The sequence below is a fragment of the Mustela nigripes genome, chromosome 16, assembly GCF_022355385.1.
Source record: "Mustela nigripes isolate SB6536 chromosome 16, MUSNIG.SB6536, whole genome shotgun sequence".
NCBI classification, from domain to species: Eukaryota; Metazoa; Chordata; class Mammalia; order Carnivora; family Mustelidae; genus Mustela; species Mustela nigripes.
The window spans coordinates 5,914,342-5,935,506 of NC_081572.1; the positions used below are offsets into that span (position 1 = coordinate 5,914,342).

Genomic DNA, 21,165 nt, shown 5'->3' on the forward strand with positions numbered 1-21,165 from the left:
CCCAGCCTCCTTGACCGGGACTCCTCATCTGAAATGCGGGCATCAGTTCCCTGCACCCCAGCCCGGGTCCTTTGACACTATCTTCTGATTTTTCCCCAAAAGCCCGGTGAGCCTGGAACCTTCTGCTCCCCAGCCCTGAGCTGGTCACCTCTGGCTACGAATTACAGGGTAATAAAACCCTAAGGTTTTTTGCCAGCCAGGTGGATGGGGAGTGCTAGGGGGCATCGATGAGCCCCAGGACCCTCCGTTCACCTAAATATTCTGCTTTGGCCGTTCTGGGTTGTGGAGCCCTGTATGCTGAAGCCCTTCAGCCTAGTTCTTTCTCAGGGCTTGGTGAAGTGTGACCTAGGCCTCGTAGGCACAGGGTATCGATAGAGCACCAGGCAGGGAAATGGCGCTGCTGCACTCCCATTGTGCTTGAAAATGCTGGGGTAAGGGGGGGGGGGGTTGGTCTGTGAGCTTCTTGAGGCTAAGGACCACGTATCTTTGGCCCTGGGCCTGGCATGAAGGAAAGCGGCTGCCACACTCCAGCCTGCCACAGCATCACTGACAGCAGACCCCACGCACCTCCATGGGCTCAGGTCCTTGTGGTCAGCCCCTGCCCTGTGTGCACCCCTTGAGGCAGGAGTTATGACTATAATCTGGGTGCCTGGGTACCCTGGTAGCTCCACATAGGCCAGTGGCCCCAGACCTGTCATCAGGCCCTTTGGCTTCTGTAGAGAGCTGATAAAACGTGGGGAAGTACATCTCAACCCAAGATGGCCAGGGGCTTCTCTGCCTCTGTCTGGACAGAGCAGCAAAGTCCTGGGGACCAGGGCTCAGAGTTCAGGGACAGGAGGTAAGCGAGCTCTAACCTGCGCTGGTCAGGAATAGCTCTAGTTCCACTCTAGAGGATTCCCAGGAGAGCACCTAAGTGGGGATCTGGAATCGATGGGCCATCCAATTCTCCCTCATTTGTCCCCTCCAAAAGGCTCAGGGGTCTTCCTTCTTGGGGAGAAATTCTCAGTCCTTGGTTTTGTGCTGAGGGCGTCACCAGGTCTTACTCCTCTTACCCAGGCCCTGGGACGTGGTAGATGCTCAATAATTTTGTTGAAGGGAATCTTCCCAGAGATTATTGCCAATCTTGGCTGGGAGAAGATGAGATCAAAGCGTCCTAGGCTGAATGTTCACTGATATCTTTTTTCCTTAAAAGAAATCTGTTTTCAGGAAGTGGGCCTAATAGGGGTTGCACATTTCAAAGCCTGGTGGCTATTAGGGCCAAAGATATCTACCTGTCCACAAGTCTCACTCTCTCCTTTTCCACTCAGTTGAGATGGAGTAGAAGACAGCACCAGGTAAAATGTGTCCAAGCGTTCCCCCTACAGGGCACAGGCTGTGGATGGTGATCAAGTACGTGCGTGGGTGAGGAGCAGGAAGGCCATGGGGGTCTTCAGGATCAGACTTTTCAAACAAGGGACTCTGATTTATCCAGGCCAGGCTCCTCCTTTTTTAAGGCCCAGAGATGGTGAACAACTGCCCGAAGTCACACAGCAGGTTGTGGCAGAGCCAAAACATGAAGTCGGGTTTACCCCAGCTCAGAGCCTTTTGCTTCACCTCTGCACTACTTTCTTTGACCATGAGGGGGCACTCATGGCAGGGTCCGGGAGAAGACCGTACTTCCCCAAGGATGCTTACTCATGCCAGCTGGACAGGAGAAGGCAGGCTGGAGTCAGGTCAAGCAAATAAAATTTTATTTTCCTGATAAGGCTTTCTTGTTGGAGCCTGGCTGAGCCTGAATCAACAAACAAGGCCTTGGGTCACAGCAGAGCCTGCTGAGCAGGGAGAACTAAAGGGGGAGGGAAGGGAGTACTCGAGGCCTCTTTTCAAGCTTCATTAGTTTACAGGGTTTATAACCTGCTGCAGGAACGTTTTTGTCTGTTATTCAAACAAACTCTGTGTTTCCATTGCCTCAGGTGGTACCCTGCTGGGACAAGCTTGGGCTGATGACAGCCAGCCCCCAAGTGATGACCTCAGGAACCTTGCCAGCAAAAAAAGTATGTGTGTGGGGAGCACTGACCTCCACACCACAGGCAGAAGCCCCCTGGGGAGTAGAGGTGGGCTGGCAGCTGGCCCAGCCAGCTACTTACCCTAGGGTGGACACCTCTGACACAGTAGGGAGAGGAGGGCAGGAGAGGGAGAGAAGGCTTCTGTTGCAAAACAGCTCCATTTTCCCAGAGGTCTCCTGCCCTGCCTAGCAAACCTTCTGCTCCCCTGCTCACTCAAATGTCAGGCTTTCCCCCACGCCACCACGCAGCTTTATGACCAAGATACAAGGCAGGGGCACAGGAGGGAGGGAGACCTTACAGCAGGCACTGCTGAGTGCAGGGGACCCCTCAGACTTCAGTGATTCTAGGACCCACACCAAGGGCTGCCCTCCAGTCCTTCGCCCAGACACCAGGTTGGGTCCTCTCCCCAACCGTTAATCTGTCCGTGTCCTGTGCCCATGCTAACCCCTCAGCCTGGCTGTCCACCACTGCCGGTCCCAGCTCATTCTTTCAGGGGGTTCTTCTTCCCAAGGTTCCAGTCAGCATGAGGCCCAACAACCTGTGCCCGGGCCCTTGGGAAGAAAAGGGGCAGAGAGCCTTGGAGGAGGGGTAAACTCTCTGGAACTGTCTGGAGGCCGAAGAAGGACAAAGAGATCACATCGGAGACATCCAGGCTAGACTGGAGGGTCCAGTGTGTCAGGTGGCAGCAACAGTACTGGGCAGCCCACTGGGCTGAGCCCGCTGTGACAGACCCAAGCAGGGTTTAGACTCACTTTCCTAGGCTCCAGGTATGCTGGTGCCCCAGAGAAAAAGTCAGGAGGACCTGCTCCTGGATCTCCTGGTTGGAAGGAGCTCTGAGTCACTGGAGGCCAGCCTCCAAGGTCCCAGCTCCTGGCTGAGTCCCAGTGTGCAGAGCCTAGGGCGGCTTCTGGCTTTGGGCTTCCTGGGCAGCCCCTCACCCCAGCCCCTGGCAGCTGGACATCACATTCCTGGGCTGCGGCAGTGGTCACTCATGGACCTCAGGGCTCAGACGCTGGTCACATACATGACCTCTGTGTACAGCTGCTTCTTGGAACCACGTGAGTCCTCCACCATGAGGCCCTGCTCTGAGGGCACCTCCGTGATGGCTCCTTCTGCCTCGGCCGGCTTGCCTGGCCTCTCCTTCTTCTGCAGGGCACAGAAGCTGCCACCCATGAAGAGGGCAGCTGATATAAGGAAGAAGCTTGACATGTAGAAAACGTAGCTAAAGTTGTTGTTGGTGGTGTCCAGGAGGAGCCCTGGGGGACAGAGAGCAAGTTAGGCCGCTGTCTGGGGATGCCAGGCCTCCCTCCCACTACCTTGTGTGTTCTCCGAGAGCAGAGACTTTATTTCAGGCTCTGTTGTATCCGCAGGATGAGCCACTGTGACTGGCACATAGAAGACACTCAATAAAGATTTGTTGACTCAAAGGAGAGCAGAAACATTAAGCCTGCTCTCCAGAGGGCAAGAAGAACCCTTGGGCCAGAAGGGCACCTCATGGCATGTCTCCCTTACCCTTGGTGGCAGGGAACCAAGCACACAAGAGCCAATAGTCCGGGATACCTGCTCAGCTACACCTGGGTCCTCCCACACCTCCTCCTGGGTAAACGTCTCCTGGCTGCCTGGCAAGTCTACCCATGGGGGTCTCTGCTTCCACACCTGTTTGTTCCCCTCCTGGCACAGATCACCACGCTGAGGACAAATCTGTATCTGGTTTGACTCTCCCACCAGGAGGGAAGCCCTGAGAGGTGGGGACTGGGCCTCTGTCCCCAGTCAGCCAGGACCCCCAGTGATGGGCACAGGCGAACCAGTCATTAAGGCAGGTGTTCCTGTCTGCCTTTTGGAGATGACACTGTGGCTCAGAGAAGGAAAATTACTTGCCTGGGTCCCACAGGCAGGGAGTGGGACAGCCAGGATCTTAATCAGGCAAACATGCACGTGGTTTTCTGCTCTGTGCCAGGCTCTCTGCTAAGCTCTTTGCTATATAGCCGCCGTCTTCACAACAAGTCTACGGGGTAGATGGTATTAACCGCCCCCACTTTGCTGATAAGAAAACAGAGGGACAGAGAGGAAGATGAAGGACTCAGGCAAGTCTGGTACCCCCCCCCCAAAAAAAATCCTTATTTTTAACTGTTCATGCCCTGGGCGCCAGCTGGGGAAGAGGTTGCAGCTTGGAAAATCACAGACGCTTGGAAAATCACAGATTCCAAGTCCCTCGCCCCGGAGATGCTGGATGGCACCCAGATCTGTTCAGAGTGTTCCCCCTTTGCCCCACCTCCGCGTCCCGCCCACCCAGGCCACGCCCATGCACGCCCAGGCCGCACCCACGTCCGCCCCAGGGGGGTCCTCACCAGCCAGGGGCGGGGAGATGAGGATGGAGACGCTCTCCAGGACCGTGAAGAGGCCCAGGGCGCTAGAGAACCGATCCATGGGGACGATGTCCATGAGGACCTGGAAGATGAGGGCTCCGACGCCGCTCATGGACACGCTGTACAGCAAGCAGTAGCCCACCAACACCCGGAAGTCGGCCGACGCGGCGCACACCAGGTTGGTGAGGCCATTGAGCAGGGCTGCCAGGCTGAACAGGTACTTCCGGTGGCCCGCGAAGTCGCGCCGGCCCGCCACCAGCCCGGCCATGGGCCGCAGGAAGATGTTGCTAAAGCCAATGATGGAGATCAGCAGGGCCGCCCTGTGTTCGTCCACCCCGTGCCACATGGCGTAGGGCACCAGGAAGACGTGCGGCAGCGGGAAGCCCAGGATCATCCACATAACGCCCAGCGTGTACACTCGGTAACCCGCGTTGTGCCGCAGGATATCAAAGGCCAGGTGGCGCTGGATGGCCCGACCACACGCCGCCAGGCAGCCGGGAGCAGGAGCCTTGGAAGGTGGGGGCGGCGCCTCTTCTGTGGTCTCAGGGGCCACGCTGGTGGCCACGGGCCTCAGGATGGCCCCACAGACGCAGCAGTGGAGAAGAACGCCGCCGAAGACAAGGAAGGTGCCCCTCCAGCCCAGATCCTCCAGGAGGTAGCGGGAGAGCAGTGGCCAGAGCGTGATGCCCAGGGACACGCCCACCGAAGCCAGAGCGTTGGCCAGAGCCCGGTGGTGGTGGAAGTAGAAGCCCAGCACGGTGATGCTCGACTGGAAGCTGAAGCACATGCCCAGGCCTGTGGTGGGAGGGAGGAGACTGGCTGGAGGGCATCCTGGGCCTCCCGCCGGCACCCAGAGGGGTCACGCGGTCCTGCTCCATGTCTGCCCTCCTTCTGTTCTGGCCCAGACCCACTTCCACGTCCCCAGGGATTGAGGATGGAAACAGCCTGCCTTGCCATCTCCTTAGAAACAACAGCTCTGCCCTCCCAAGGCTGCCAGAGGCACACCTGTTGCCCTTTGCACAGCACCAGGCTGATCTTTAAAAACCTAAATTGGGGGGGCGGTGCTGGGTGGCTTAGTCAGTTAAGCATCCGCTTTCAGCTCGGGTCATGATCTTGGGGTCCTGGGACTGAGCCCCACGTCGGGCTCCCTTCTGAGCGGGGAGCCTGCTTTTCTCTCTCCTTGTCCTCTGCACTGCCCCCCCCCCCCCCCCCCCCCCCCCCGACCCCCGCCGCTTGTGCTGGCTCGCTCTCTCTCAAATAAAGAAATAAAATCTTAAAATAAATAAATAAGTCGGGACGCCTGGGTGGCTCAGTTGGTTAAGCCACTTCGGCTCGGGTCATGATCCCAGCGTCCTGGGATCAAGTCCCACATCGGGCTCCTTGCTCAGCAGGAGCCTGCTTCTCCGTCTGTCCCGGCCTGCCACTGTCGGCCTGTGCTCACTCTGAGAAATAAATAAAATCTTTATAAATAAATAAATAAATAAAAACCCTAAATTGGGGTAAGTCTCTTTCCTGCTTGACACCTTTCAAAGACTTCCCATTATATCTGGGAAAAAATGCCACAGTAGTTGCTGTGCCCTGGAAGGCTCTGCACGGCCTGGCCCCTGGTCATCTCTCGGGGGCCATCTCAGGCCATTTTCCCTGTCACTCACCATGATTGAACCGCATCAGCTTCTTTCTCTTCCTCTGGACACCAAGCTGTCCCCCACTGCGGGACATTTGCAGTTGCTGTTCCCACTGCCTAAAATATGCTTCCCCCAGACTTTTCTCTCCTGGCTCAGCTCAGATGCTACACCCCCATCTTCTCTGTGCTGCCCTGAACAGCTGAACATGTTGCAAGAGAAAGCTCACAGCCACACCATGACCACGATTCTCAGGGGGGCTCTCGGGCCACCTGTGATGCCACTATCAATTTTCTCTCCCACCCTCCTGGATGACCACCAGTCCTTCTCTATGCACCTCCCCAGTACCCCCAGCTGACCACTTGCCTTCTGTCTATGACACTGGACTGTCTGTCCCTGCTGCCAGCCAAGGTCAACCCGCTACTTATGCCCTTCGTCTTGTCCACTTAAGGCATATCCTTCCAGCAATTTCTTTCTCCTGCACCACCCACTTCCTCCTCTTTGCCAGATCATTCTCCTTCGTTGTTATTCCTCCCATTAAAAACAAAACAAAGGGCGCCTGGGTGGCTCAGTTGGTTAATCATCTGACTTTAGCTCAGGTCATGATTTCGGGGTCCTGGGATCAAGCCCAAAGGCTGGGCTCCCTGCTCAGTGGGGAGTCTGCCTGTCCGTCTCCATCTCCCTCTGGCTCTTCCACCGACCTTGTGTTCTTTCTCTGTCTCAAATAAAGAAATGAAATCTTTTTTAAAAAGCAAAACGAAAGTGAACAAAAAAAGAAAACAGAAACCCAGCCCTGGCTTGCTCCCACCCCTTCTCAGTACCTGCTCCCGGTAGCCCCAAGGGTCTGCGGGCCAGGGGTGATCCCCAAACGGAGACAGAGAGGGGAAATGTGCAGGTGGAAGCGTCTTGGGGGTTCATTCTCTCTGCTACAAAGAGGAAGAAGAGCCCACAAGGAGAGGCCCAGGAGCAATGGTGTCCGAAGAGGACCAGGCAGTACAAAATGTCAACCAGGAAAATGCAGGAAAGGATGAAAAGGAACAAGATGCTAATCAAGGAGAGCCCTTGGCCTTCTGTTTGGAAGCTGGTGAATGTCGTGTGCCTCCGCAGGCAGCTGCATCCTGCAGTATAGGTGGGACGTGGGTCAGAGGCTTGGAAAGCTGTGTGCGAGGGAGGGAGGAGGTCAGGCAGCAGATGGAAAAGCAGTCCTGGCGTGGTCTTCAGGCAGTTAGCACCAACCCTCCTCACCGTGACCGGATGAGGAGTTTGGCCTGATGCCTCAAGTCCTGATGTTCTCCCTCAAGGTCACAGGAAGACGTACCTACATTCTAAACTTGGTTACAAGGGGTTACAAGGGACCTTTCCCATAAACCCTTTGGTGTTACATGTTTCTTTAGGGTCCCCTGTTACTGGCTGTTAATTGAATGTGGGTGGGGGGTTTTGTATGTTTGTTTTTATTTTATTTTACTATTATTTTTAAAGATTATTTATTTATTTATTTGACAGAGAGAGAGAGAGAGATATCACAAGTAGGCAGAGAGGCAGGCAGAGGGAGAGGAGGAAGCAGGCTCCTCGCTGAGCAGAGAGCCCGATGCGGGGCTCGATTCCAGGACCCTGAGATCATGACCGAAGGCAGAGGCTTTAACCCACTGAGCCACCCCGGTGCCCTGTTTTTATTTGAAGTGGGCTCTTCACCTAATATGGGGCTTGAACTCATGACCCAGAGATCAGGAGTCACATGCTCTACTGACTGAGCCAATTAGGTGCCTTTGAATGTTGTATTTTGACTCAGTCAAAAGATTCTGTCACCCGGGGAGTCTTCCCCTATTGCATGGAATGATGCTCATAATATTTTGTGAAGCTAATAAGGCAGTTAAAAAAAAAAGCAAAAAGACCCAAAACAACTAAAAAAAAAACCCTCTCTTGATCCCACAGCCTCTTCTGGGTATTGGCCTGTTTCTGTGTCCCCTTCATTGAAATTTCCTGGAAATACTGTTTATCTCCACTGTCTCCAACTCCTGTCTTTCTCTTTGCTCTTGATCTGCTGCAATCAGACTTCCCGCCTCACCTTTGGTCCAGACTCCCCCTTATCAAGGTCAGCAACCTCCATGTTGCCAAATCCAAAGATTGAGGCTGAGACCTCAGTCCCCTTCCATCTGACCCACCAGCAGCCTGACACAGCCCTCACTCTCTCCTCACCTTCTCAAGAAACCTCACTCTCCTGGGCCTCCTCCTGCCTGTGTCCCTCCTTCCCACCAACGATTGGACACCGCAGGGCTCAGGCCTCAGGTCTCCTCAGGCCCCCGCAGCCCCCCACTCTTGTTCCCTCAGTGACAGCAGAACGACACCTCCTCTCAATACTAGAAAGCCAGCCCTGCTGTGAGCAGCCAACGGCCTGTTCCCGAACAGCAGACTGGATGCTTCCACATCTGAGTTTCCCAACCGCCCACCAACCTGCTCCTCCCTTCGGTTCCCCACTGTAGTTAAATACTCCATCCTTCCGGCAGTTTGGGGCAAAAACCTTGGCGTCACCCTTCTTGGCTCCTGGAACCTTGGGTCATCCTTGACTCTTCTTCTCTGGACCTCCCACACAGTCCTGAACCTGGCCACCCTTCACCACCTCCAACGTACCGCCATGGTCGAAGGTAGGCCATCTCCCGTCTGGGATATGATGCTCATACCTGTCTCCTGCTCTTAGTCCCCACCCAGTGCACATACGTTGAACACAGCAGCTGGAGGGCTTTACAAACACCAGTTGGATGACGTCCCTCACCCCACCACCCGAATCTCTCGGATGGCTTCCCATCTCACTACTCAGCCATCAGGCACTACTCCCCATCCAGCCTCCACCCTACTTTTGCTTGTGCCCTCCATTGCCCCTTGGGCCCTGCTGGGCTTTGCACTTGCTCTTCCTGCTGCCTGGAATGCTCTTTCCCTGAGAGCCTGGCAGCAGACGCCCTCACCTCCATTAGCTTCCTGTCCAAATGTCACCTCCTCTGCAAGACTGCCCTGTTGAAAGCAGCAACCTCCCCCACTTTGCTTTATCTTCTGCCTGGGGTGTCCTAGATGTTTCACCTCATTGCTTGTTTAATCTCAGCCCACCCACCCCGCAGCCAGGGCACCATCCCATCAGCGGTCCTGGCTTCTCAGGTGTTTGTCACCATCAGAAACAATCTTTCTCATTTACATATTCATTGTCCCTCTCCCTCATGGGACCGATAAGCAGTCCCAGAAGATTAGACACACTGCCTGCACTTATGCCTGGCACTTTTTGGTAGGCACCCAGAAATTCTCAAAATGGGAAGACAGTCACCTGTGATGAATCCTGCTGTGAGGTAGAGCTGGCTAAGGGTGCGGCAGAAGGAGCCTGCTACCATGCCCAGGCTGGCCAGTGCGCCCCCCAGCATCACCGTCACTCGGCAGCCAAAGCGTCCCACCAGGATGCTGCACAGGGGTCCTGTGGGGAGGAAGCAGGGAGGGGGAGGGGTGAGGAGGCAGCCAGTGGGGGGCAGCTGAATGAGGAGGACAGGAGGGAGGGAGAGAGCGGGCTTGGGAAGGGGTTCCAGCAAGAACTAGCCACGTGGCTGGAAGGGCACAGCCCTGGGGCCTATAGGTCTCGATTCTGATCGCCACCCAGGCCCAGGCTGGCTATGGGCTGGGGCAAACCCAGTCCCTCTCTGCACCTCCCCTACAGGAGGTCGCACTGGATGACATCTGACCACCTGTGAGTGGAGGTGGAGGTCCTGCAAGGGCTCGGTTTAACCCCTAACAAGGATCCCCAGAGCTGCTATGCTGACCTGAGGCTGATTCCATCCGAGTAAAAGAGGCCTGGCTTGTGACCTGGGTAGATGCCCCTTGCTGGGGGTTTTTCTCGGTGGGTGAGGGTCCCAGATTATCAAAAGGATGGCAAGTGCCTACAGCCCCCGCCTACTTCCCATTCTCAAGAGGACTGGCCACAGCCCTGCCACTAGCTTCCAACCTGTCTAGGGTGGGCAGCCTGGGGTGCAGGACCACTCACTCCACACCCCCTTGCCCTGGCCTCGGGAGAGAACTGGGTGGGGTGCCTTCTCCCCTCCCCCATCACTTCCAGCCAACACAAATTCTTGCACGCAGACGTTTGGCTTCCGGTGGAGAGGGGCCTGTTCTCCTCCACCCCACCCCCACCTTGAGCTGCCTCCTCCCCAGCCCAGACCCAGAGCGGGAAGGAGCCAGTCCTGGCTGGCTGCTTCTCCACACCTCACAGGGCCCCATTCACCAGGTGCCCTGCCCCCAAGGACACATAATGGAATTTCTACAGTTACTCTCCCAGAGCACTGCCAAAGGAAGCGGGAGGGAGGGAGGGAGGAAGGAGGGAGCCAGCGTGAGCTTGAGAGCGCATGCCCAGTGTGTGTGTATGTTTGGGGTGGAGAGGGGATGTGTGCATGTGAGCCAGTATGAGATTGGGAGTGACACAGGAAGTAGGCAGCCCGCACTCGGAGATAATCAAGCACAGGCAGCCATAGAGGGAGAGGCAAGACTGCAGTGAACATGACCACTGCCCCACACATGGTCCATCTTCCCCACCCCAAACTCTGGTTTGACTTTGGAAAAGTGACACTGGGCAAAGCCCCAAGTCATGGCACTGGGGGTACAGGTTGGGACCTGTGCCAGCTTACCTCAGACAGCCAGGGGCCCTGGGAGGCAGGGTGTCTCCTCGACTGGGCACTGCTTCTGCCCTGAACTCACTCTGCAACCCTGAACGTGCCTAGTGCTTGTGCCTGCTTGCTTTCTTCATCTCTAAGATGTGTGGGGGCTGGGGCTGCTTGGGATCGAGGATAATTTCAAGTTCAGAATTTCTCTGGGGACGCCTGGGTGGCAGAGTTGGTTAAGCGTCTGCCTTCGGCTCAGGTCATGATGCCAGGGTCCTGGGATCAAGTCCCGCATCGGGTTCCCTGCTCAGTGGAGAGTCGGCTTCTCCCTCTGCCTGCCGCTCCCTGCTGTGCTCTCTCTCCCTCTGACCAATAAATAAATAAAGTCTTTTAAAAAAAATAAAAATACAATTCCTCTGATACTCTGAATGAGCATGGGCTAGAGGTGTGTATGTGAGACAGACAGACAGACAGACAGATGGGAATCCCAGGCCGACTGAGGTGTTGGCATGCCGGCTAGGGGCTGGGGAGTCTAAAGCTGGTTGGGAGTCCGGGTCCCCACTGGATGCCTGTTTCCCGGGCCCTGGCATGGATTCCTTTCTGGCTACATGAGGCGAACTGCCAGAGACTCCCACTTCTGCCCTAACCTTGCAGGTGAAAAGGTCATGGGGTCTGGCCTAGTCCAGGCCTCTCCCAGGGCCCTAAGTCCAGGCCCCACCAGGTTCAGGGGTCATGTCAGGGAGGCCATCTCTCCCAGTCTGACCTCTCCCCCAATTAGAGGGAAGGACCTGGAAAAACAAGCAGGCTGCTCCTGCCGGGTGGAGGGAGTGGCAGGAGGTGCGCAGGAGGTGGAGTCAGCGGAGCCTAGGAAAGCACCTGGGGAGAGCCCTGTGGGCCGGGAGATCTTGCTCCTGCTGACCAGGGCCTCCTGCCCCATCCCCCAGCCCCCACCCCTGCTTGCAGGTCCCAGTCTTTGGAGTCTCCCTGAAGAGCTCTCAGGAGTCAGGGGCAGGCCCCTGAGCCCAAGTCTACTGGAGGGAATCTCCCAGGCAGCCCTGGCCTTCTCCCTTCACTGAGGTCAGGGGAGGTCAGGATGAGAGGGTCACATTCTTGAAGGAGCTAAGCAGGAAATGGGGGGGGGGGTTCCCTTCACTTGAACCTCCCCAGTCCTTGCAATACCCCTTCTGCTTCCTGGGGAGAGACGGGGCTCTTGCCCTGCCCCCATCTTGCCCCTTGTGTTTTCCTCGAGCCCATCCTGAAGGTTGGGAGAACCCCCAAGGTTCTCCAAATACTAGCTGCTCGTAACTTATGGGATTCTCCCTATGATCCCAGGTAGGAGGTGGTAGGGTGTTGGGTGTTACCTCCATATTGCAGAAGAAGAAACTGAGGTTCAGAGAGATTACCCAAGCAGCAATTCCTCAAGTCTGAGCTAAGCGTCTGGCACTCCCACAATCTGCCCGGATCCTCTCTGGGCCTCCAGCCACTGCGAGGACTGGCTGTGCGCCTTGGGAGCCTCCATACCCTCTCTCCATCCCCAGCCCGGCCAAGACCTGCTCAGCCCAGTTCAGCACAGCCCAGCCTCGTATTCCAGCCAGGGGGGGCTGAAATCAGGTGACATTTTAGGAATTCACCCCATGAGACAAAGCCTGTGGCCTCAGAGAAAGTGAGCTCGGAGAGGCCAGGGAGACAGCAGCTTCCTCCTTCACCCTGGGCTCTTTCTCAACCCTCCCTCGGCCCCTCCCCAGGCTGCTCACCCCCAGCGTGGAGCATGGCTGTCAGGATGGAAGGGAACCATGAGGTCTCACTGTTGCTGGCCTGGAACTCATGCTGTAGTTCAGTGAAGAAGATGCCAGTGCATGTGGGGAAGCCCAGAGTGAGGCCCTGGGTCACCAGGGAGGCCAGCAGCACCACCCAGGCCCAGCAGCCCTCTGCACGCTCCAGGACCTGGGGCATCCTTTGCCACGTTACCACTGCCACGTTACCACTGCCTGGGCCACCTGCGGAGGGGACAGAATGCAGCTGCCAACCCCAGTTCACCTGCCACTTTCCCTGGGTGGCTGAAACCATCTCTTCCTTTGCCCCAGCACGGCATAGCACAGAGGGCACCGCCCCCTGGGAGGTGGCCAGAGGCCAATGAGTTGGCCCTGGCCTTTCCTTTCACCCACTTCCCAGAGCCAGCCTGGCAGGAGGTACAGGCAGGTGAGCTATCAGTGGGATGAGGCAGGTGGGAGGAATTCTTTCTAGACTTACAACATCTGGTGGTCAGTCAGTAGACGCACTTCCTGGCCCGGCCTTGGGGCCCCCTCCTGTACACAGCAAGCACTCAAAAACAGCTTGTAGAACAGAACAGATCTCTAGAGCCGGCGACGTCCCAATTCCCCCGCAGGTACGCACAGATGCATTTTCAAACATTCATAAGCAGGCTTCCTGCACACAAACACAGACTTTCGCAAAGCCGCCTTGACAGCAGTGTCCGCTGTCAGCGCTGCTGAGACGGCCTAGGTGAGTAAGTGGGTGCTAGGCGTCGTCAAGGAGTGTACACAGAATAGCCTTCCAAGGGTGCCACACAGGGTCCTGGGATGGAGCCCCGCATCGCATAGGGCTTTCTGCTCAGCAGGGAGCCTGCTTCCCCCTCCCCCTCTGCCCAGCCCTCAGCCTACTTGTGATCTCTCTCTCTCTCTGTCAAATAGATAAATAAAATCTTAAAACAGAAAAAGGCACGGGTCTCATCCGAAGGCCTTCTGATATTCCTCCTTCCTCCTCGTGGCAGAGTCAAGTTCTACAGCGATGCTCAGTAATGATCCACCACCTGTCAGGGCTTCTCTGAGCAACACTCCCCCCAAAACACACACACACACACACACACACACACACACACACACACACACAGTCACACACAGTCACACATGGGCATATACCAAGATATACACTCACAAAGACACACACACAAACACATTGCATAAACAGAGACACACAGAACCACACAGGTACATAGACTTACAGGCAGACACACACTTACACAGACACACATAAACAGAAAAGTCTAGAGACACACAGACATACAAAATCACGCACGTAGGCCTGCCCAGACATATACAGAGACACACACGTGCACAGATACACACCTACGTGGACACATGCAGACAAGCCCAGAGACGAACAAACGCAAACAGACACACACTACACAGACATACAGACACACACACGCGCACAGGGTCACACACACAGATACACCCACCCCCAACTTTGGCTCAGTCCTTTCTCAGTTTTTCGCCCCATCCGGGCTGCTCCCCCACCCCGTCACAGAAGCTGCCACAACCAGGCCTCAAAGCCCCAAGGTCCTTCCCCAGATGCGCAGCCCTTCCCCAGCCCGCTCTGTCCCTGCTCTTCACCTGTCCCCTGGTCCCCCGTGGCCCTCAGACCTCACCCGCACTCAGGGCTTAGGGCTCTGGCAGCCTTTGCCTCAGCGAAGGCCGTGGATCCCTTGAGCTACAGTTCCCACAGCCTCCCTCCTTGTAGCCCCAGGTCCTGGGAAGATCCATGGAAACCCATGGATCTACCAGAAATATGCAACCCCAACCTCGTGCCACGCCCTGTACTCCAAAGCTTTCCCCGCCCCCCTCCACCAGATCCAGGAACTTTAAAACAGCACCTAAAAGGGATCCACCCCAAACCGCCTCCTTCTGACGCTCCCGTCTCTTCTCTGGGCACCAAGCCTTCTTTCTCCCCAGAGGACCCCCGGGAGCCCTGCCAAGGTGAGCAGCCCATTGGGCAGACTGCACTGAGCGTGGGCGCGCGCCTGTGTGTGTGTGTGTGTGTGCGTGTGTGCGCGCTGCAAGCAGGTCCTGCCATCCTGGCTCTGGCTTGTGATCCTGGCCCCAGAGATCCCTCAGCCCTGATCCTCCTGACGCCGGTCCAGGCTAGGCAGACCTCCCACACAGTTCCCTTCAAGGATTTCTGTTCCCGCAGCAAATGAGGTCACCAGTGCAATGTGATCCTGCGTTGGCCTAAATGTCCCCTCCACAATCTCTCCAGAGCTGGGCCCTCAGCCTTCCCTGACCTGCCACTTTCCCCTCGTCCTCCCAGAAGGGCCGCCGCCTTCCTCCACTGCCTTCCCTTCCTCCGGCTCTGCCCTTCCCAGCTGCCCTACCCCTGTCCCTTCCCAAGCCCTGGGACCCTGCTGGTTTCCCTTCAGAGCAGCATACAGTCCCTTGACCCAGAGGCGGCAGGCAGGAGGTGGACGACAGAGGAGACACAGGCCCAGCTCCCCTCTCCCTGCTTCCCCAGCTCTGGTCCCTTCTCGTTCCTGCTTGTTCTGCCCCTTTAGAGAGAGGCCTCTCCCACCTGCTCCCACCCGCACGCCCCCATCAGAGGCATCTCTAGTGCCCTTCTTAGCAGCCACTTCTCCAGGCAGCCTTCTGGGGACTTTGTTCAGGATTCCGACCTTCACTCTGCACCCACTTTCTGTCTGGATCTTTCAGTGCCGCTGACTTTCCCCAGCCTCTCCTTCCTCCAGGCCTCCCAGGAGAGTCAGAGCCCAGGAAACCTGGAGCACCTCTGCGCTCTCTTTGCACACTGGGAGGACCCCTGGCCTCCCTCTGGGGGTTCCCCTGAAGACTCTGCCTTCCACCAGGGGGTGTCCCTTCCCAGACCCCAAGTGACTCCTAGATCACAAACAGCCTTCTTGTCTGGTGGGCACTCCAGCCCCTTCCGCCAGCAAGTTCCTGGGAAGCTCCCCTGACCCCTACTCCAGGCTAGACCAGGCCCTCTTCCTCTATTTCTTTCTTTCAATGTACTTTTCACACCACATTGGAATGGATCCTTCTCTTGTTTATCATTGTTGCCCCTCCCCGACAACACACACCCCCTACTCTAAGAACAGGGACCTCTTCACACATCCCTACCAGGCCTTGGGCGAGCACAAAAGATAATTTAATGGGACCCACCTGTGTTCCCCTCGGGGCAGGCAAGACCAGGACCAAGGGTGACTTGGCTTCCTGGTGGGCAGGTCCATTCCAGAAAACTTAAGCAGAGCAGAGACGAAATGGGGCTGGGGGCTCTGGCTCCAGTGCTGCCCCAGAAGGGAAGAAGTGGTCTTTCCTTTGCTCTGGGCACCACGAATCATGGTCGCTGCCTGGTACGTTGTGGCAAGGAAAGAAATGCAGCTGGAGACACCTGGCTCGCACTTCCAGGGGCCGGAAACTCTCCACAGGAGCTGCCCACCTCAGCCTGCAGGGACCCCAGCCCAGGGTCTGAGTGACTCCCTTCATTCCCAAGTGGCAGGAAGCTGTGGACAGGGCACAAGACCAGAAGCATTTCTTGTCCTTCAAACACTGCACGCATGGCTTGGTTTGGGTTCAGGGCCTCCGCAGAGCCTCAGCAGGGCGTCAGAATCCCTTCTCTGCCCCTCTAAACTTGCAGGCATGGTCAGGGGAGGGAGCGAATGCACTCACGCAGGGTTTTGGTGTGCTGAGGGGAAGGGATGCTGGTCTCCCGTGGTGAGAGGCAAAAGAGGCACCACGCGGTCCAGGGCAGGCCCAGAGGACCTGAGCGCCCCCTCCCCCTTCCCAGACCCCATACCAGGCAGGGCCCAGGACACAGGGTGGCAGTGGCAGGACAGCTGCCAGAACCGGCCTGAGGTTGGGACGGACAAGCCCTCAAACCCCTACACTTGGCAGGGGCTGAGGAAGGAACAGGGTGTTCCAGAACTCCGTGAGCTGGGACAAGTCACCCTCCTCCTTTCTCTGTCTCCAAACTTGCCCCCACATTCCCGCAGGGGCCTTCTGACCTCGGTCTGGAAAGGGGGATGGCATAGGCACAGGGACCTCAGGACCCGTTCCCAGCTTGGCCCCGTGTCCCTGGCGTCCCGGGTCATTCGGCTTTCCCACCTTCCCCAAGACGGATCTTCCCTGGGTGGAGCTTCTAGGACGCCCTGGCGCCCTGGGCACCCGCGTGGAGATTTCAGGCCAGGCCTCGCGTGGTGCCCGTGTCCCCCTCCCCCAACTCCCCAAGCCGTGGAGGGTGGCAGTGGCTCGGGAGAGCCCCCTCAGGCGTGGGGGTCCCCAGCCATCGCAGGCTGGGGCCGCCCAGGAATGGGACAAGACTTTCCTGGATCCTCAACCCGGAGCCCGTCACAGGCGGGAAGGGGCCCCGGAGGTCCCCGGAGAGGCGGGTCCGCCACGGCGCTGACGGGGACCCCGGCGAGAGGGCGCCTGGCGGACAGTGGGGAGGCCCGGGGAGCCCGCTCACCGGCTCGCGCCGCCCGGCCGTGGGGTGGCTCCACTCCCGCCGAGCGCGACTTCCTGCGGCCCCGCGGGCGAGCGATGGACGCGGCAGGACGCCGCTGGTCCGCGGAGAGCCGCGCCCTCGGGGGGCGGGCCGCAGGCCGCCGGGGGGCGGGACCACCTCCGCGCCGCGGGCGGGTGGGGAAGGGCCATCCTGGCCCCGGGGTGGGAGGGCGTGGCGGCGCGGCCAGGGCGTGCACCCCTCATCTCGGCCGGGTCCCGTGGTCCGAGTAGCGGGCCGCCGGGCTGCAGACGCGGGCTCGGCGGGATCATTTGCATGTCATTAGCATATCATTTCTCCTGCTCCCTCCGAGTGCAAGGAAGGGCTCCCGGAGGGGGGAGGAGAAAGCGTGTGATTAAGGGGCTCTACCTCCCAGCGGAGTCCGGTGGGAGGCCACGGTGGAGGACCCGTTGTTTGTCGGCTTTAGCCCCCCAGTGGTCCTTCCACTGAAAGCTGGAGCTTGAGGGCCACACCCAGAAGAACTCTGGCATCTGGGGCGGGCCAGGCGCGCCAAGAAGGTTACCCCTCAGACCCTGGGGGCGGGTCAGAGGACGCCCACCACCTTCGCAGGCGCCACTCAGACCTGCAGGCCCTTTTCCATCTTCTCCACCTAGCCAGCCCTTAAAATGCATTATTTAAAGCTTTTTCAGTTACTGCAAAGTTATGGTCATCGAGACAGTGTGGTACTGGGGTGTCTGCTGACTTGGTCGGAAAAGCACGAGACTTTTGATCTGGGGGTGGGGGTTCAAGCCCCAGGTTGGGTGCGGAGATTACTAAAAATAAATAAACTTTAAAAAGGACAGTGTGGTACTGGCATAAGGATAAACTTATAGATCAAATGGAAAAGAATTCAGAATAAATCCTTGTATTTCTGATCATCTGGTTTTCCACAAGGGTGTTGAGACAACCCAGGGTGGAAAGAATGGTCTTTTCAGCAAATGGTGCTGGAACAACGGAAAATCTGCACGCAAAAGGATGAGCCTGGACTCTGCCGCGCACTATGACAAAGAGGGGGAAAGCTCATAACTAAAACAATAAAACTTTTAGAAGAAAACATGGGAGTAAATCTTGATGACCTTGAACAAGGCAATGGATTCTTAGATACGACACCGAACACCAGTGACACTCGAAATTAAAAACTTTCATGTGCCAAAACACCATCAAGAAAGTGAAAAGATAGTACTCAGAAAGGGACAAAATATTAGCAAAATTTGTATCTGATAACTTGAATCGAGAATATACGAGGAACTCCTACAGTTCAACAACAGAGAGGCAAATAAGCCCATTTGAAAATGGGTAAAGGATCTGAGCAGACATTTCTCCAAAGGAGACATATAAATGGCCAATAAGCACATGAATAGAAGCTCCGGGTCCCTGGGTGGTTCAGTCAGTCAAGTGCTGGACTCTTGATTTCAGCTGGGGTCTTTCTTTCTTTTTTTTTTTTTTTTTTTAAGTTTTATTCATTTATTTCTCAGGCAGAGATCACAAGTAGGCAGAGAAGCAGCAGGCAGAGAGAGAGAGGGAAGCCGGCTCCCTGCTGAGCAGAGAGCCTGATGCAGGGCTTGATGCCAGGGTCCTGGGATCATGACCTGAGCCAAAGGCAGAGGCTTTCACCCACTAAGCCATCCAGATGCCCTATCAGCTGGGATCTTGATCTCAGAGTTGTGAGTTCAAGCGTTGCTTTGTAGTTCTGGATGAAGAGTCTGCTTAAAAAAAAAAAAAAAAGAAAGAAAAAAGAAAAGAAAAGATGTTCAACATCATTAGCTATCAAGGAAATGCAAATCAAAACCACAATGAGAGGGGCGCCTGGGTGGCTGAGTGGGTTAAAGCCTCTGCCTTTGGCTCAAGTCATGATCCCAGGGTCCTGGGATGGAGCCCCGCATCGGGCTCTCTGCTCAACAGGGAGTCTGCTTCCTCCTCTCTCTGACTGCCTCTCTGCCTACTTGTAATCTCTGTCTGTCAAATAAATAAAAAAATAAAATCTTAAAAAAAAAACAACAACAAACCACAATGAGATACCACTTCACACCCAGTAGGATGGCTTAAGTCCTGGGTGAATTATGTCGGAGATATTTACATTAGTTGTAAGGTACATCTTAGACATTAAATCTTCTCCGTGACTATGTCTCATTTCTTGCCAATGATCTTTGGGCTGGGGTTGGCCCTTACACAAAGGGACATTTGCCTTAGCCTGAGTTTCCATGGATACAAACATTGCGAGGAGGGAATGGGATCCATTAAAGTGCATCCATGGTCCTCTAGGGATGGTCTCAGGCGTGTATGGGGTACAGAAGGGATCCTACTCCAGGGTCTGCACCATCTCAGCACCCCCCTCCCCCACTTCAGCCTGGTTTAGTCCTGTGAGTGGCAGTCCTGCTCCTGGGTACTCAGAACAGACCGAATGCAGCTGTCCCCCCCATGCTTGGGGACTCTGGCGGGATCCAGGGACTTAATACCCGGGAACTTCCTAGAAGTTCCCACCCTCTTTTTTCCAGGATCTCACTGTTCTCTGGGGAGCTCCACGCTTAACTTTGACCTCTGCTTCATCAAGATAAAATTGATAGAGCTGTGGGAACACTCCCTCTACCTTCCTGGACCGTGAGTGCTTCTCGAGGGTGCAGTTCCCAGCAGGCTGGAGCATGGTCACGGTGGCCACAGAGCTCCGAGTCAGGGTGGCGGCCTTCCCCAGGCTTCCTCTCTGATTCTGTCCCCTAAGTGCTGCTGGTCTAAGTGCACAGCCTAGCATCACGTCCCATTTCGCGAGGGCCTATGGACAGCTGTCACTATGTGAGTGGCTAGGGACACAGAGTTGGAAGGGTCACCATCCTACAGATCAAGGAACTGGGGCATCTGCGCACAGAGAGAGGGAGGCACTTGCACGAGAACATACATTTTCAGGAATTCATAGTAAGTAATTTGTACTTACTAGCACAATCACCGTACGTCAGGACAGATATCAGCCACCACCACATTCTGTTGCTGGTTGGCCGGATCCTCTGAGATCTCTGGACGCATGTGGCTATTCCCTTTCCCTGGAACACTGTCTCCAGGAGCCTTGTCTTCATCCGATTGGCCCCTCGTTGGTCTTCAGGTGTCCACTTTGTAGCCCCTTCCTCCAAGAAGGCCTCTCAGACCCTATGGGTTGAGGCATTAATCCCTCTGAGTGCTGCATTGTCTCCCACTAAGCTCCTTGAGGTTTAGGAGCTTTCCTCCTGGACGATCAGTACTTCCCCAGCACTTCGCACAGTGTGTAACGCAGGATTATAATAGCTACGAGAAGGGTCGACACATATGGAGTGCTGTCCAGGTCCTGGCTCACTGGCTGAAATGAAGGAATGGATGAACTATTGCCCATCTAAGTAATGCCCCCATTTCTGGGTCTTAGCACCCTAAGCCCACAGTCTCGGATTCTTTTGTTTGTTTGTTTGTTTGTTTATTTATTTGACAGAGAGAGATCACAAGTAGGCAGAGAGGCAGAGAGGGAGAGGAGGAAGCAGGCTCCCTGCTGAGCAGAGAACCTGATTCAGGACTCCATCCCAGGACCCTGAGATCATGACCTGAGCTGAAGGCAGAGGCTTAACCCACTGAGCCACGCAGGCGCCCCCACAGTCTGGAATTCTTTAAAAATATTTTAACTCTTGGGGCGCCTGGGTGGCTCAGTGGGTTAATGCCGCTTCCAGCCGGCAATGGGAGAAGAATTAGGCACAAACAAGTCAGCTGCCAGAGACTGGGAGCAGGGGACCACAGTCGAAAAGGGCTGCGGCCACGAGCAACTCCACAGTCTCACTTTTATTGGATAGAAACAATAGGCAACAGGAGGACCGATGAAGGTCAAACGTTAGTCACGTCTTGCAGACGAGCGAGGAGGAGGATCCAGTGTATAGTTAACCAAGCACATTCAAAGGACTCATCTAACTAACGACGGGAAGAGAAAGGAGCGACAAGGAAAAAGGGAAGCAGGCGGTTTCCGTTCCACCCTGAGCTGACCGGGCGTTCCCGGAGCAGGCGGCGGGCCGGGCATCCCCGGCTGCCCAGCTTCACGGTCGTACGTCGTCCTTCTCCCCAGAGACCCGTTGCCAGTATATGTACTTCTCGAGGCCATATCTAAACGTGCTTGGTAACTGGGAAAATCCTCCAGGGGTTACAGTTTAAGTAACAAATTGTTCCGAGGGGCAGCAGCAGGTTAAGCCTCTGCCTTCGGCTCAGGTCATGATCTCAGGGT

General features: G+C 56.1%; 1 protein-coding gene and 1 long non-coding RNA gene across 11 annotated transcripts in view; one reads left to right on the top strand and one right to left on the bottom strand.

Moving 5' to 3' along the window:
- Window positions 1-1,708: 1,708 nt before the first annotated feature.
- On the bottom strand, window positions 1,709-17,027 carry SLC16A5 (solute carrier family 16 member 5). 9 transcript variants are annotated; one of them, XM_059380302.1, is made up of 7 exons: window positions 16,908-17,026; window positions 15,605-15,792; window positions 12,909-13,085; window positions 12,413-12,655; window positions 9,344-9,487; window positions 4,394-5,206; window positions 1,709-3,301 (listed from the first exon to the last, which is right to left on the bottom strand). In XM_059380302.1, exons 4-7 carry the CDS (start codon window positions 12,609-12,611, stop codon window positions 3,051-3,053), a joined length of 1,407 nt encoding a protein of 468 aa, XP_059236285.1. In that variant the 5' UTR covers window positions 12,612-12,655; window positions 12,909-13,085; window positions 15,605-15,792; window positions 16,908-17,026; the 3' UTR covers window positions 1,709-3,050. The 9 variants fall into 9 exon arrangements, with proteins under 9 accessions (XP_059236285.1, XP_059236283.1, XP_059236289.1 ...); XM_059380300.1 differs by having other exon boundaries at window positions 15,605-15,945; XM_059380307.1 differs by lacking the exon at window positions 1,709-3,301 and adding an exon at window positions 3,927-4,085 and having other exon boundaries at window positions 15,605-15,945; window positions 16,908-17,025.
- LOC132004169 (uncharacterized) overlaps window positions 14,326-21,165 on the top strand; it is a 32,719-nt gene continuing 25,879 nt past the window's right edge. For both annotated transcript variants that reach the window (XR_009400436.1, XR_009400435.1), the window contains exon 1: window positions 14,326-14,413. This is a non-coding gene — a long non-coding RNA (uncharacterized LOC132004169). The remainder of the gene's footprint in view (window positions 14,414-21,165) is intronic.

Excerpts from the sequence above, each read along its gene's own strand:
- SLC16A5 (XM_059380302.1), bottom strand. The coding sequence starts at position 12,611 with ATGCCCCAGGTCCTGGAGCGTGCAGAGGGCTGCTGGGCCTGGGTGGTG. Across the intron at positions 9,488-12,412 it reads AGCCATGCTCCACGCTGGGG|GACCCCTGTGCAGCATCCTG; the intron begins GTGAGCAGCCTG and ends TCCTCCCCACAG. Across the intron at positions 5,207-9,343 it reads CACAGCAGGATTCATCACAG|GCCTGGGCATGTGCTTCAGC; the intron begins GTGACTGTCTTC and ends CTCCCACCACAG.